This window comes from Anastrepha ludens, chromosome 6, assembly GCF_028408465.1.
Source record: "Anastrepha ludens isolate Willacy chromosome 6, idAnaLude1.1, whole genome shotgun sequence".
Taxonomy (NCBI): Eukaryota; Metazoa; Arthropoda; class Insecta; order Diptera; family Tephritidae; genus Anastrepha; species Anastrepha ludens.
In genome coordinates, this window is record NC_071502.1 from 69305179 (window position 1) to 69322933 (window position 17755).

Here is a 17755-nt window from a genome sequence, read left to right on the forward strand (position 1 = left end):
ACCTACAATAAATATGTAAATATTATAAATTTCAAGCTCGGCATCGGACAGCTATCCCTTGACATTCTAAGGTGCTGTCCCTGCGATCGATGCCTTCATCGATAAGACGATACTGCACTGTATGGTGGACTATGAACGCTAAGCCACCACCTAACCATTGTCTCGCTCGCGATCATGTCTGTGCACGTTATAGCCATCCCTGGTGATCAGAGAGGACCAAGCGTGCAGTTTGGTTTCCTGGACCGCAGCTATCTTGATACTGTGCCGGCTCATGAAGTCAACTATCTCGTCGACCTTGCTCGTGAGTCCGTAACAGTTAAATTGAAGAAGCTTAAAGCTTCTGGGTGATGTCGTTGTAACTCGGGGGGGTGAGGGACGCATGGTTTTGCCTACGTTGGGCCTGCTGTGCAATCCACTGTTGTTGTTGCGGCCTGATGATGGTGGGCGGCCGCGCCATGGGTGGCGGTTGCGGGTACAGGGCTCAACAGCAGGGGGCAACGTAGCCAGTTGTCCACTCACGGGTGGTGCGCAGGCCGGAGCATCTCCGAAAATGGCACCAGCCATTGCAAGAATTGCACTTGACTGATGCCAGATTCCGAGGTATTACGGCCTGACACACGGAACAGACTGTGCGGGGGACCAGGAGCTGCTGGTTTGTCCCCGCACTGGGGTTGGAGCAGGAGGGAAGGGGATGGGTTAAGTCAGGGGAGTGGTGTTGCTCCGATAGGCTCCTTACCGTAGAGGTACTAGTTGTGGTGGCGGTTGGCAGTGCCGACCTATCAGGCGGGGTAGTAGCCGTAGAGGCATTAGACGCCTGCTGGCGGGAGCAACACGAGGCCACAACCGTGTGGTCCACACCCTATGTGTCTTAAGGCCTGAACAGGTCTTAAGATGGCTCCACCCGTTGCACTTGTTGCACCTAAACGAGGTGGAGTTCGGGTGGAGCCGTTTATGGCAGACGCAGCAATAGAATACTTCTGGCCCAGGGTTGCATACAACTCCAGCCCTGAGGAGAAGTATTTGGAGCAAGGTTGCTGCGAGGAGTTGCTCCTGTGATATACTGTTTACTAGACAGGGCTAGTTTACTGGGGCGGCAGCCCTTGGTCGGGGAAAACCCGAGTCATTCCGGTAACGTAGAACCGGCTGCCATGGGGATGGAAATAAGGTCTTACTCTTAAGGATGGATTTATAATGAAGAATTACTAGACAACTTTAATTTCTCTCGGTCTACCCAAACAAAGCACAATCAATTTGTATTTATTTATAAAGGTTCCAACTGGGTTATTGTATTATGCAAATGTATGTATGTATGCATTTTTTATTGGTATACATATATGTATGTATATGTATACAAGTAAACTGTAAAATACAAATAAAAACAATTGCGAAGCGTTTCGTCCTCCTGCAGGATATTTGCAAAGTTTGAAGCCATACTAAGAATGAATGCAGCAGTTATTTATATGCATGCACGTGGGTGTTTCGGTATGACCTTGCCTAATCTATGTTTGTCGTAATGCCGCAGCACATTGTGTATATCTGTGAATTCAAAGTGGTTTATTCCTCGCTCATTCCTTTTTAAGAGTCTCATTTGTTGTTGTTATTATTCGAATGGCCCTTCCTGATCTTCCGAGGCTGCGCTAGCACTGAGAATGTTACTGCAACTTTTTTGCCAAATTTTTTACTTTTATATATTTTTACTTAAACTTTTCCATGCATTTCCTGAGAAATTATTGCTGAAAAAGTTTAAAGTTTTTAATTTTTCCATATACATAAGTCATATAGATTATTTTGCACTACTTTATTTATGTATGTATGTGTTTTGCTTTCTCCCTTTACACAGATAAATCTGCCACGTGAAACAAATAACATGATTGCTATCAGCTTAAGGGACACGACTGGAGTTAAACATGCTGAGGATTACATCAAGCTGTCAGTAGTAGATTCGAAGAACACGTTCCCAACTAAGGTGAGTGTTGTTGCTCTAGCAGATGTGAGTGTTTACAGTTTTAGTAATTTTCTTGTGAATTCTAAACACAGGGTCGTCGCATTTAGTGCTTTCTTTTCTCGAAAAACAGTCAATATTACGAAAATGTAGCCAAACGCCCTGCGTGAATGTTGCATATTTCATTTGAGAAAAGAACAAGAAAAACTTAACCCTTCCACAAATTATATATTTAATATAAAAAAATCTGCGTATGTAATTTTGCAGCCCATTTAATTTTAACGTAATAGTGTGGAAGTTTAAAGTAGCTTAAAATTCGTACATGATTTTCATGATACTTTGATAGAAGTATTTACTTCTATTTACAGAACGCTCCAATTTTTTTATTTTAGTTTCTGACTACAAGGTTTGAAATTTTCATGAAGGTTTTTGGATTTTTTAAGTTTTGTACAAAGTTTGGAACTTTGATTACGTAATCTTTTTTGTAGTGTGAACGATATTTAAAAAAAAAAGAGGTTGTCTGTAAAGTCGGTTTACTGACGATAGTTTAACGTGACAACGTCGTAAGAAAATACTGATGTAAGGGTTGCAATTTTCAAAACAAAATTTTAATTTTATTTGTTTGATAGATATTTTGTATGGATATAGAGGAGGAGGTAAATGGAATTGCAATGGAATAGGTCAAGTTACATTTACACAAACGTGAAAAATGACGAAACATTTATCAAATTCACGAAAGATATGTTCAATTTCGATTATGCATCAGACGTTAATAAGTCAACAACACTAAGAGGCACCATCATCGACAAGACACTTTACACTCGAAACAGTCCCTTTCATTTCCTACTTTTTCTATCATCGTCCTATTCTCAACAGAGAAATGGTTCATTACCATGCACACAGCAAGAAGGCATTTGCAAATACAAGTATGTGAATTTATATACAAATGTGCATATACACACATTTATATGCTCACTCAAGTAGGACAGAGCCAGATGTCGAACGTTGCCGAACGCGGAGGCCGATTGTTCCGCGCTCCCGCTCGCAGTTCAAGCACATTAGCTTACATTTGCTTGCGTACGGAATAGATTCGTATATTTGATATGTCCATATGACTTGTATGCATCTTTACATATAGATTTGTTCTTTTTGAAAATTGCGCGAAATTGTATATGTATATGCATGTTTATATAATATACATATATTGTAATATATTATATTAGTATAAACATATCTTATAAGGTATATGGTAAATATTACCATACATTTTTTCCTTCATATATAATAAAAAAATTAATAATAATAACATTAAAACAACAGGTATTATTAACAAACTTGGTTTTATTTTAAATTCTTCAAGTAAATCAAATTAATAATAATCAATAAGAAGGCATATGCAAATACAAATACGTGAATTTACATATGTACATATGCGCATATGCATACATATATACGCTCACTTAAGTAGGAGAGAGCAAGATGTCGAACGTTGCCGTTCGTTTGCTTTGTTTGCTTTGTCGTTCGTTCCGCGCTTTCGCTTGCAGTTCATTCAAGGTAACGGCAATGAGCAAGGTAACGACAAATAAGCAAGGTAACACTAATGAGCAAGGTAACGACACATTTTTTCGTGCGTGCAGCCGGCTAAATCGAATTATAAGACGTTATCACGTCAAAATTTACAAAAAATAAATCAAAAGTCAAAAATTGGCAATTTGTAGCGCTCCTAATATTTTGACCGACGCTACACTTATGAATACATGCCAACTCCTGAGTTTATTGTGTACACCCTAAAACTTCAAGAGAGACTTTGACGAGTTTTTTGATGGAGTTTCATTCCTGCTGAAAGACGATTTCCACTACAAAATCCTTTTCTTTTATATTTAATGTTTTATGCGCACAACTCCCAGAAAGCGTTAAGGTATAGAGAAGTCTCAATGATAGGAACGCATGGAATTTTGAGGGGTACTCGTTTTGCGCGCGGAGTTCACCACAGACATAATTTCCACCAAAAGTTGACAGAAATATACTCAACTGGTCAAATTAAACAGCAGTTGAGTAAAATTCGTTTGCATGAAGGAAGAAAGAATGTTAACGCTGTAGACTAGCTACAGACACTCTAACATAGAAAACAAATACATACGCTAAGTTCAATAGTGACTTAGAAAGAGCAAAGTATCCAAAAATATATACATATATTATGTCTGTCTGTTATAACTTTGTTGAATTCCCTTCAAACCACATGGTTTATGGTGCTATACCACCAACAAGTTCGTTTGTGGAAGTACGTTAATGTATAGAGAAGTCTCACGAGCTACGAATAGTGTGAATTGTCAAAAATGAAGTCCAACCACCGCCGCGGTGTGGTGAAACTTTTAACAGAGCTGTTTACACCGATTTCTCTCCTTAGTATATTGGCTCTGCACAGTTTTTGGCTTTTGTAGGAAATCAAATTGACGAATAGCCGACGGCATTTTGCAAAGAATTTGCTGGTGCATTTCTACTATGTTCCCTTGATAAACGAAAATTTATTCAATTTATATTTTCAAACAAATAAATGATATTGATGAACGAATTTGAATTAATATTTACTATTTGCGCCAACATTTCAAATCAAAGTAACTTTAATGTTTTGATTTAATTAAAAAAAAAAAATACATTATAAAACGGCCTCTTGCATCTTGGTATGTGCGTTTTAGTAAATTTAAAACTATACAAATTTGGTGAAAAGTTTTACTAATTTTTTGAGACGAAATTAGTTCATAGAGCATACAAGTGTTTTGGTATATTGACATATGTATGTATATGTATATCAATATATACATACATATATTATGTTAGTTATGTTTGTGCAAAAGTTCAATTGGACCTTCAATTCTTATAGTGTTACATATGTACATATGTGCATACGCACTGCAGGAACCATGACCTATCTCACGACGCATCGCCTTATCATATTTACATTTGAATATGCAATTATTTGTTTCTTTGGCAAACCAAACTTTTTTCCATTTACATTTTATTACAGAGAAAAATATATGTATCTACATACATTTTTATGCCTGCATTTTCTAGATAGTATAAAACTTTGAAATAAAGGAAAACTTCAAAGAAGCGTATTTGCATATATGGGACAACTAAGTTCAATTGCATCTTTATTAAATATAGTGTTGCACGCATATGTATGTATTGAAGCAACCATGACCTACCTCACGCGCATCGCCTTCAATTTCATGCAATAATTAGGGAGTAAATATCCTAATGATCAAATTCCTGCCTAACAAATGCCAAAACAATTATCTTTTGCATATGCATGTACATATTTGTATGTGCGTATGTACACTGATGCCCTAGCCTATGTACGTACATATATGTGTTTTGACATAATACATACATACATGTACAACATATCCCTTAATCCCTTAATCCCTTCAAACAAATCAAAAAAAATCTTTATAGAAAACGCTTCATTACCAGGCACACAGGAAGATGGCATATGCAAATTGAACCCTGCAAAGACAAACTCTAAGTTCAGTTTAAAAGCACAGTTTTTCTGTAATATTAGACAGCAGCTTTGACATATAATTTTTAGTGTTACCAACAAGAATGGGTTACAAAACTGTATACCCAGAACTTTTTCAAGAATTCTGTCTGAAAAGTGTAATATTGGGTAGTCGAAAAAGTCTTTTCGTATTTCTAATCAAACTTCAACTCATTTTTTTTTTCTATTTAGAATGAACTTTATTAAACCAAATATGTACCATTTTGTTCGACCACCTTTTGCCATTTTTCTTCTAGAGACATTATTCCATCAGTGTAAAACTTTTGTGGTGCATCAAAACTTCCCAGCCAAGCTCTCCCATTTTTTGCCGAGTCATCAAAGATGTGTGTGGCCTAGCGTTGTCCTGATGGAAGACGACGCCCTTTCTGCTAATCAGTTCTGGCCGTTTTTTTCGATTGCTTGCTTCAAACTCATCAGTTGTTGACAGTAAAGTGTAGAATCAATCGTTCGAGCAGGCTGGAGCAGCTCATAGTGGATGATTCCTTTCCAATCCCACCAAACACACAGCATAACCTTTCGAGGCGTCAATCCTGACTTTGCGACCATTTGTTGAGCTTCACCACCCTTGCACCACGATCTTTTTCGTACATTATTGTCGTATTTGTTCCACTTTTCGTCTCCTCTTACTATTCGCTTCAGAAATGGTTCGATTTCATTTCGTTTCAGCAAAGAATCGCAGATGTTAATTCGGTCCTTAAAAGTTTTGACAGATAATTCATGTGGTACCTAAACATCGAGCTTCTTTTTGTAACCAGCCTTTTTTAAATGGTTCGAAACCGTTTGATGATGAATGTTTAGTGCCTTGGCGATGTCATGGCAGCTTATGTGACGGTCCTGGTCAATCTTTTCCATAATTTCATCGCATTTTTCCACGATAGGTCGACCGGAGCGAGATGCATCTTTCACATCGAAATTTCCAGAACGGAAGCGAGCGAACCATTGTTGTGCTACACGAACTGATACAGCATCGTCTCCGTAAACTTCACAAATTTCATTGGTGGCTTGCGTGGCATTCTTCCCTTTTTTTATACAAAAATTTCAAAATATAGCGAATTTCTTCATTATTTTCACTCATTTTTGAACAGCTATAACTTTTTTTCAACTTATCCGAATTTACAATAATTTTTTTTTGGTTAAATGCAGCTTAAAATGTCACCTTTCTAGTACCATATGATATGACACAATGTGATTGGTAGCACTGGAGATAGATGACTCCAACGACATCTATTGCCAAAATACGATAATACTTTTTCGACTACCCAATATTTTATGAACTTTTTTTAATTTTTTTAAATTTTGTACGAATTTAATTTTTTTCTTATAGTATGAACCATATTTCTGTAAAAAAATTTAAATAAAAAAATAAATATAGTCAAAATTTTGCAATATGGCGCGCTAATGTATTTTGACCGCCACTGTCTATGTTTTTATTAATCACTATTAAAAAATGCAACAGTTGTTTTGTATTTGTAGTAAAAGGTTATTTTTATTTATTCCCATTCATTCTCAAATCCGGGCCCAACCATGCTTCAATACTCATATCACATCTTGAAAACGACGTCAATGCACGTCGCATGCAAAATGCAAAATGTAAAATACTTCCAACAACTGTGTTACGGATGCCGATGCCGTTCCTGTGGTTTCTTGCAATTGTGATGCTGTCCATGGCTACTCGCCCGTATTATTTCATCGGCTGCTTAATGCTGCTACTGCTACTGGCGTTGCTGTCACCTGTTTATGCGTTGGACATGCCTCCTGCCTTGCATTTCGAGTGCGTTTATAGACAATTTTCTCTGTGGGCGACATCATTTGCTTCGAGTCACCGCTAACATTGTCGTCAGTGTGGAGCAGCTCGGACGACCAAATTATAGCAATTGACAAATTTACGGGTGAGTAAAAATTTTTGCATAGTTTCATTTGGTCATGAATTACTTATTCGTTCTATGGTTGAGGAAGTTTTTCAACTTTTTTTTCGTTTTTTATAACATACTAGCTTTAACCCGCGGCCCCGCTCGCGTAGGAGTAGTTTTGAGTGATTTAGGATATGGGCATTTTCACAAAAAGGTCAACCACGAGTGCAAAACTCAAACTGTTCCTGAGAACTTTTTGTTGATGAATAATAAATCTCAAATGTGTTTACTTTATAAATATAAAAGAATTTTTCTTTTCTTTTAATTTTGAGCCGAAATATACAACGAATATTCAAAATTTACAAAAAATCTAACTCTTTTGACCAAATATACCAACTTTTTTCCTTGTAATATTCCCTTATTCAAAGCAATACTATGATGTTTTTATAATTTAAAAATCTTCTACTGATAGTAACATAATGTTTAAGAAGCAGAGAGAGTTAGTGGAGATCGAATAACGGTAGTTTTTTTTTGATTACTTCTGCTTATATTCATATGTCGCGTCCGTTACCGAAAAATAGCATTTATTGTTCTCATTAGTGCAAAAAGTGTTGAAGTATAAAATGCTTTCAGACTTTAAGCAAATAACTTATTTCACTTAAGAAAATTAGCCATTGACTCTCGACAAAAACGATTAATAAAATTTATTGGTGTTTGAAATTTGTCGCGTCCGTTACCGCGAACCTTAAATTTTAAATAAAGTCTTAGAGATTGCACAAGATTAAAATTTTATAGATGGCAAAAACGGCAAAAGAAACAAGAAAAGCAATAACAACGAAATATAGAGAGATAATGAAAGAAAGCGTCGAGAAATGGCATGAAGACAAGAAGAAAGAAGCTAAACGAAAGCAAGAGTACCGAAAAAGATTATCACAAAAAATGAAAAGTGATAGCAATTTATTAGAAAAGAAGAAAGAAAAGGACCGTGTTACATCAGTTTGCTGCGACGTTATGAATGAAAAGTGCATGGCTAATATTTGTAACAGCTGTGTACGCGATATTAAAGACGATCTAGTTCCAATACAGTTTATTAATCAATTTGATACGCAAATCAAATGGAAACAGTGGAGAAAAGTAGACGATCGCATAACTTTAAACTACACTATTGGTCCTTTAAGCGACTTAATTCATGATGTAGAGATTCCGTTACCAGCTTTTAAAATGCATTGTTTTATTAAACGCCACCAACAAAATTACTTTGAAATTAAAAAGAAAAATTTAGCACCTAATGAAATTGTTATTCAAGTTGATTTTGCTGAAAATTATCGCTTGACATGTCAAAATGAAATTCAAGATGCCCACTTTAGTTATTCCCAAGTAACAGTGTTTACGTGCGTAGCTTGGGTTCTTGGTGAAACCAAGTCCTATTCTGTTATCAGTGATAGATTGACTCACAGTAAATTCGACGTTTACTGCTTTATTTCCAAAATGATCAATATCTTACAAAACCAGTACAAAGGAGTTACCAGCTATTATATTTTCTCTGATGGAAGCACTTCCCAATTCAAAAATAAATTTATTCTTTCTAGTATTCCAAGACTTGCAGCTGAATTTCATTGCGGTATCTTAGAGTGGAATTTTTTCGCCACTTCACATTTTGTATATCTCTGGAACACAAATTGATAGTTTTTCTAATCAACTGTCAGAATTATGGCAAAATGTTCCAAATATCAAAGGAGTTAAAAGTATGCATTGGTTTTCATATTTCGTCAGTAAATATATTGAAGTTGCTCGGACGGTCTATTCATTAAAGAAAATAATTAAAATAGACCATCCTAAAAGCTAATAACTTTCTTCTTAATTTTTTAAGTCGTTTTTACTGTAATATTTCTTGAGTTTTTATTTTCAATAAAATAGAAGTGTTATAATGAAAAAATTCTATTTCTTAGCTCATGGAAAATTTTGTCGCGTCCGCTATGTCGCGTCCGTATTTCTTCTATACTCAATTAAAAAAAACGAAGAGAAAATTATCATATTTCATAAACCTACGAGTAACAGTCATCTGTTCGCATTTATTAACATATATATTGTATGTATATAAAAATCCTTAATTTGCTGAATTTTGTATATTTCTGAATGCGCCTCAAAAAAACTTCTATTTTTTGTCGCGTCCGTATGACTTTATAATTGCTTATAACTACGTACTTATTTGTAAAAGATCTTTCCCGTATATATTAGCCCTCCGTCAGCCCTTTAAAACAATATCAATATATATAAACTTTTACTTTGTCTTCATTGTTTTGGACGCACTTAAAAGCGTACAAATGTCGCGTCCGTTACCGTGAAAATGCCCATATGTATATAAAAGAATTTCAAACAATAATTTCATAGAAAATAATTTTTTATTAATAACCATAATATAATATTACAATACCCGGCATCCGTTGCTATGCCTCGTTGAATAAAATCAAAACAATCAATCAGAAAAATATCAAACAAAATTATTTTTATTAATTTTCTATCTCAAACCGTTTTTGAACTTTGCATTTGGGTCATAGTTGAACAGCTTATGCGGATTATGAAGTCTATATAGAGTGTGCTATAAATAGTGGGAAATAGGAAAAACTAAGATTTTTTAGATTAAATTTAAGCAAATATTCGATTATTAGTGACGAATGAGAGTGGTGGCGCGGCCTGGGGGCTGTGGAAAGGAAGTTCCATCATAAAAACATGCCTATAACCTTCATTGGGTGAAAATATGAATGTATAAACATTTTTAAGTCATTTGGTGTTTTCGTTTCGTAATGATGCGCGGACAACGTACAGACTTTCACCTTTATAGTATAAATGCTTTAAGTAGTAAAATTAATAATTTAGTAGGCAGGACCAAGCCTTCAAAATGGTTTGTGGCTTTTCTATATGTACTCAACCGATTTTATACGTTGTGTGAATGTGATGCAATTGGCGTGTGGAGAGACCTTTTTTAACACTGATATCAAAGAGTTAGAAGCGTCAATTATACATGGTGATCATCACAAAAAAAAACATAAATAAAAAATTATTTCATGGAGTTAAATTGGCTCGGCTGACTATGCGATTTTCGAAGTTAGTGCGCAAAAGATCAAACACGTAAAGCCGCCCTGTCTAAACACCGTCTATGCTATCCTCTTTCATTTGGGGAAACAAAAGATCGCAAATTTATAAAAAAAAAAACAATAGCCGAATGTTACCGACTGACCAATATTCGCACCCAACTCGTGTGAACTGGTGTGAAAATGAGATCTGAAAAATGATTTTTAATGTTTCCCAACTTTGTTCAAGTGAAAAGCGAGCCATTTTGTAAATGCATAAATAAACATAAACATAAACTGAAGTTCTGACACATCACAGATGTTATAGCTGTTAAAGTCAATCGACTTTTGGTGGCATTATGATATCTCTATCCAGGTCAATCGGGCAGCACAATAAATAAATTATTTTTCAGTTGCTTTTTGAAAAATTTAAAACAATTCAGCCTTTTTAATAAAATAATAAAAAAATAAAAATAAACTGAGTTGCGTGTTTCAAATCTGTATGAATCTGTACATAAATATGTTAACATGTGCAAGGATTCCGGGCTGAAAATTTTCAAATTTGCAACGCTCGCTTTTATTTGAAATAAGTGGTTAGTGCCTTTTAATGGCGATTTCTTGCGTTAGGTTAACTAAAAAATTATAATATTTGCACTGTTAAGTGAAGAAAATATTAAATTTAAACCATATGAGTATACCAATTTTAACTTCACCAGTTTCTCAATACCAAATTTATTCCATTTTACAATTTATTGTATTAACATTTATAACTGAACTTACGTGCATGCATATACTTATTAAGCGTAATGTGTTTTTACTATAATGGGACCACCCCCTCTGATCATAATTTTAAAACTCCAAAATTGACAGCATCCGTAAAAACATATTAAGCGAATTAACGAAATATTAAACAGGTAACAGTAGTCGCGCAAAAACAGCAAACTGAGTGTATTTTGTTCTTGGTTTTGTACTCTAAAATGGCAGAAAAGGTTAACGAAATTTTACATTTTAGAGTGAAATAGACCATTTCGAATAAAAACAAAATCAAAATCGACCCTGCTGCTGCTACTTATTTAATGTGCCTAGCTAAGACCTATTAAAAACATTAGAAACTCCCATCCCGAAATACCATAATTTATATTTTGTACTACCAATGTGTCAACGCCGCTTGTAATTGGTATAGTAAATTATGAAACTCCAAAAATGCCTATTAATTTTGCTATAATTTTTCCTTAGAAAAATACTTCAAAATTTTTACATTAGGCTTTATTGTAAAGGGTCTTTCAAAAGTGACGCCTATAGTTCAGTAGTAAATAGTTCCTAAACGGTACCTATTTTTTATGTCGTCTATCAAGATTTGATAGATTCACAATTTTACACGATAGAGCTACGCGTTAAATTTATTCAAATTTTTTGTACAAATGGTCGATATTTATGAACAACATATCGCAAAATTCGTCCAAATGAGCCGACAAATCAAAGGTTGGTGAAAAAACTTCAAGAAACTGGTTCTGTCGAGGATAGAAAAAGAACTGACGCTCTGTTGAGAATATTGTTGCTGTAGCGCAAAGTTTTGTTGACCGACTTTCAACTTCGATATCTCGACGATGCCTCGAAGAATTAGGCATTCATGAATCGACTGTTTAGTGGATTTTACCGTAGACGTGTTCATGATGGATATTTACATGACGTAATTTTTCAGATTTATTTGTTAGCAGCCGTATTGTGAATAAAAATAGTCAAACCTGTAAGAATCTTATTTTAAAACAACATCTAGGCGCCTCTTTTGAAATACCCTTTACTCGTATATTAGGTTTTACTATTGTAGAAGTCCAGCTTCTCTGGTTAACACACGACCACAAGTGTTCATGACATTTTGACTCCTAAATAATATTTTCTTGACGGAAAGTCAACTTAACTTAAAAATCATAACACTAAATTTTTTTCTGACTAAGTTCGAGGTAACATTTCTACTCTCTACAAATGATTGCTTACGGATTCCCATTTAAGTTCTTTTCGCACACTTTGTCTGTTGGATTATCAGGAACATAGGGTAATTGTGTAGATAGAACTACTTCCGGTTGCAATCGATCGGGCTTTAGGCTCGCCATAGAAAGATAAGACGTTTTGAAATAATTCTTACAATATGTACGTGCTATTGACGGCAATGTTACGTGGTAAGCAAGTTTCCACTGTTTTGTTTTTTTACCGATGCGCCCTGGATACCCTGAACATTGATACCCTGCAACACTTTTATATAAAATACACGTAAGCGTCTTTTTTTATATTATTTTTATTTTTATTAATTTCTAAAATTTTTTTTACATATATTATATATATACAGTAGGTTCTGTTTTTATGCGGCTTTTTTTTATGCGGTTTTGAAATAGTGCGGTTTTTTTTTAAATTACAAAATGCATGTCGACCTATCGGGAATTGTACATATAAACAAGATTTTAAACCAGCTAAGCAAAAACTCATCACAGATTACATCAGAAATGCTAACCCTACAAGTATGGAAGATATATAAAGATATAATTTTCAAAGATACAATATTTTGTTTATGCGATTTTATTTAATTATTTCAGATTCATGCGGTCTACGGAACGTATCTATAGTAATAATATGGGACTAGTGCCCTTTTTTATGCGATTTTATTACATTATTTCAGATTTATGCGGTTTTAGCATTTGAAACGTATCTATAGTTTTACTATAGAACTAGTAGCTTTTTTTATGCTGTTTCTTGCGGAACGTATCTACCGCATAAAAACAGAACCTACTGTATATACCTATATTACATATATTATAGGGCAAAAAGTAAGGTGAATTTGGTTGTAAAATGAAAAATCTTCAAAATAATCCCCTCTTGATGAAATACACTTATGCCAACGATTTTTCAAATCCCCGAAACATGCCAAATAGTCCATTTCCGGTATAGCCATCCGCACCTTCTTCGATTCAGCTTTTATCTCCTCAATCGACTCGAAACGCGTTCCCCGGAGTGGTCTCTTGAGTTTTGGGAATAACCAGAAGTCACACGGAGCCAAATCAGGCGAATACGGTGGTTGCGGAACGATACGCGTGGAATTTTTGGCGAAATGGTCACGAAGAACGAGTGCAGTGTGAGACGGTGCATTATCGTGATGCAAAAACCAAGTGTTGTTGACCCATAATTCTTGTATTTTTAGACGAATTGCTTCACGTAAACGATGCATAACGCTCAAATAATATTCCTTCTTAACAGTTTGGCCAGGTGGACCTTTATTTTTGAACGACTTTGACGTGCTCTTTTCGGTCTGGCCTCGCCTTTAGCACGATATTCGCTTGATTGGTCGTTTGTTTCAGGGTCGTAAGCATAAATCCAAGTCTCATCTCCCATAATGATGCATTTGAGCTTGTCCTGATAGTCTGAAAGCATTGTTTCACACACATCAACGCGACGACTTTTTTCCAAGAAATTGAGAGTTTTCGGTACCAAACGAGATATGACTTTTCGTAGGCCAAAATGGTCTTTCAAAATGGTTTTCACAGATCCTTCTGATATTCCAATCATAGCAGTAAGGTCTTTAACAGTCAACCGACGATTTTTGAGCACTAACTCCTTCACTTTATTGACGTGTTGGTCATGTGTTGACGTCGATGGTCGTCCGGAGCGCTCCAAGTCATCAACACGTTCTCGACCCTCTTTGAAGTCTTTGTACCACTTATAAACATTTTTCTGCGACATGGTCGAATCACCAAATGCCTTCTGCAACATGCTAAACGTTTCCGCAGCCGAAATTTCATTCCGCAAACAAAATTTGATGGCACTTCTCTGCTCAATCAAATCAGACATTGTAAAAATCGAAAAATGCACTCTTGGTCGTTTGGTAAACACAAGCGTAAATATATTACTGATAATGACATGACATTCACATGAAAGTTGGCTCAGATGTTATTAACAGTGCTGCCAACTCATTAAAAAAATAACTAGAGCGAAATTTTAATCCCGCGAAATTTTAATCCCGCGAAATAGTAATTTGGATTTAAACAACTTCAAATTATGTGAAATTCGAACTATCAAATATGTTAGTGAAAGTTCCAGCAAATTCTAAAATGTTAACTACCACATTCATACAATTGCCAATTATGGACAAATCGAACCCATGCAAGGTGTTGTTAATAGAACAGCTGATTTGTTTCTTTTCTTGCGGTTTGGTCGTTTGAATGTCAAAGTGATCTGAGTTTTGTTACGGGGAATGGTGCTGGAGTGACAAGTCTTTGGCCCGATATAAATCCGTGTCGTTTCGGTAACGTAGAACCTACTGTCGTATGAATGTATTGTCAAACTTTGCTTTGTTTGTTTGTTTATATTTTAACATTCGAAACGCTAAATTGCAAAACAAAAGTGTACGTAAATGTCTTGTTGCTCTAGTGACTCCACCTTGTATAGGTTTGCCTTGATTAGGGATATATTAAACCTGAATTATTTGGCACACTGTATGCACTGTGGATAGACCATTGTGTAATACAGTACTATACAGTAGGTTCTGTTTTTATGCGGTAGATACGTTCCGCAAGAAACAGCATAAAAAAAGCTACTAGTTCTATAGTAAAACTATAGATACGTTTCAAAAGTGCTAAAACCGCATAAATCTGAAATAATGTAATAAAATCGCATAAAAAAGGGCACTAGTCCCATATTATAACTATGGATACGTTCCATAGACCGCATGAATCTGAAATAATGAAATAAAATCGCATAAACAAAATATTGTATTTTTGAAAATTATATCTTTATTTAAGGGGTTATACGCAGTTATGAAGCAAATAAAAGACGGGTTGTCAAGGATTTATCCTGAAGAAACTTCGGAATATTTTAATTTGAAAATTTTTGGCGGTTATAAAAGCATCCTTCAAGAACGTAACAAAATTTTTTATTTATGAAAATGTTGATTATAGAGCGCGCTGCAGGCGATTTCTGGAACCTCCTTTAGAAAAAGACGATTTACGGTGTACATCGTAGCTCAGGATTGGATTATCTGAAATCAAAAAACCAAACAAATTTTGTTAATATATTAGATTATCTAGTAATTAATCGTTCGGCTAATCAAAATAGTGAATTTTCACAAAATGGCAGCTTTTAAAAGAAATGATTTCGATTTTTACGTTAAAATTTGGCCGTAAATTGATTATAAATGGGAAAATAAGTATCAGATTTACAAAAGGAACGATTAATTACTAGAAAATGTATCTTTAAAGATTGAGTTAAAACGGTTGACCGATCAAACAAGCCGTTTTCGAGATATCGTATACACCGACTTGAAAAATGCCGTTTTGAAAAAAACACGTTTAAAGTTTCAATACCTCCCTTAAAACGTGCCGAGGCATCTCTCAATATTTAGGTATAGCTCCGAAAGTATTGCTTAGACCTACTTCAAATTTCGTGCGTATCCTTTTGAATATATGTACATTACAAAAATGCAATAAAAAAAAATCGATTTTTTTGAAAGTCATAACTGCGTATAACCCCTTAAGAAACGTCAGAATCGAAAAATAAATTTAAGTCAGAAATAGAATCAGACAATACCCACATGTTGCGCGTTCGTTTAGGATTTGGCGTAAAATCACTTTCGTCACTTGAGGAAATGTACACGTCTGATCTAGATGGTGATTCAGGCGGTTCCATACTTGTAGGGTTAGCATTTCTGATGTAATCTGTGATGAGTTTTTGCTTAGCTGGTTTAGAATCTTGTTTATATGTACAATTCCCGATAGGTCGACATGCATTTTGTAATTAAAAAAAAAACCGCACTATTTCAAAACCGCATAAAAAAAAGCCGCATAAAAACAGAACCTACTGTATTTGTATTGTATACACCTGTAAACCATTGCCCGTGTGTTTTAATTATTATTTTTTTATTTTTTGTTTATTTATTAGTTAACATTTCTATTTGCCGAAATTTAAGCTGTTAGGATAAAAATAGCAAGCTTCCAATGTCTAACAATTACTACCCTGCCAAACAAAACATTTGGGTTTCGCCACACATCCCTCACTCATACACATACATATGTAAAAGGGCTAATTAACACCTTTGTAGTGGAATTTGTGCTCGTTTTATTTACCATATCATTAAATTAAATTGCAATCCACAAAATGCTAATTTAAAGTAGCTCCAGTGCACATATGTACATATGTATGTATGCCCATAATATTTGTATGAAAGGGAAGTGGTACATACATGGACATACACACACAAAAGGCTTAGTGAAAGGTAGTGTTGTATTTGCTGGGGGCAATGAGGCTGAACATGAACTAGATATTGAAGAGCACTAAGCGCTCGCACACAATCATTCATTGGTATATTTTCGTACATATGCATTCACAGGAAGTAGCTGCTGTAGTAATTAAAATAAATTTCTGCATTTTAATGTCCTATTGCGAATTGGCTGGCCATAAAATAGTGGCTAAACTTTTGTGCCTAATTTCAATAGTCAATTAGCGAGTTATGCAAATATTTGTCCATACCGGGAATATTTCCAAATTTGAATGTTATAAGCATTGCGTATTTTGCACTTTTAAATTCAATTGAATTCAAGTATGTATTCGTATGCGAAAAAAAAGACTCGTATTATATGGTATTATAATACTTGTAAAAGAGTTTTGTATACCCGACGCATAGTGGCTAATGGACTGTGAATTGAAAAATGTATCTAATAATCGTACGTATCCGAAAAGTTTGGGCAGAGAAAGATGCCAGGATATTTACTTTATTATTTTTCACATTTGTTTGTCTTGGGCAAACACCTGTTTAAATGCGTGGATGATGCTTACTTTGTGAAAAGAAAGCAGTATTCATACGAGTATATACAATATACATATAGGGGGCTTCAACAGGAGCTTTCAAGTAAAATATTGTAGGTTAGTTTGAGTAAGACCGATTTTAAGTTGGGAGGTTATCAGCAGTATGTAGACCATAAGTGGTCATGGCCATAACCAAGTATGCCGAATATATGGAAGTATGAATCTGAATTTAGTTTTGCTTTGTGATTCTATGTACTAAGTAAATTGCAGAGGCTCTGCTTCGCAGTATTCTTCACTGGGGGTTAGAACGCACAATAAAAATAAATCCTGGCGGTAATAATTCTTTTTGGTAGATTTTATTTATCAAAACTGTATTCAAATTGGAAGTAAACACAAGTAAACCTCCCAATTTTTTTTCGAGGAAGCAGTCCCTAACATGAATCTTAGCTGTATCCATAACAGTTCGCAGAAGTTGTCGATTTCATCAGTAGACGAGGACCCACGTATGCAACTATTCGGTTTTTTCAATGTGTTCCAGAATTTGGGG

General features: G+C 35.0%; 1 protein-coding gene across 1 annotated transcript in view; it reads left to right on the plus strand.

Moving 5' to 3' along the window:
• LOC128868613 (nuclear pore membrane glycoprotein 210) overlaps positions 1-17755 on the plus strand; it is a 145836-nt gene that overhangs the window by 11524 nt on the left and 116557 nt on the right. Inside the window, exons 15-16 of the mRNA XM_054110904.1 lie at positions 1841-1966; positions 7285-7390. Of these exons, the coding sequence (XP_053966879.1) occupies positions 1841-1966; positions 7285-7390 (232 nt within the window). The remainder of the gene's footprint in view (positions 1-1840; positions 1967-7284; positions 7391-17755) is intronic.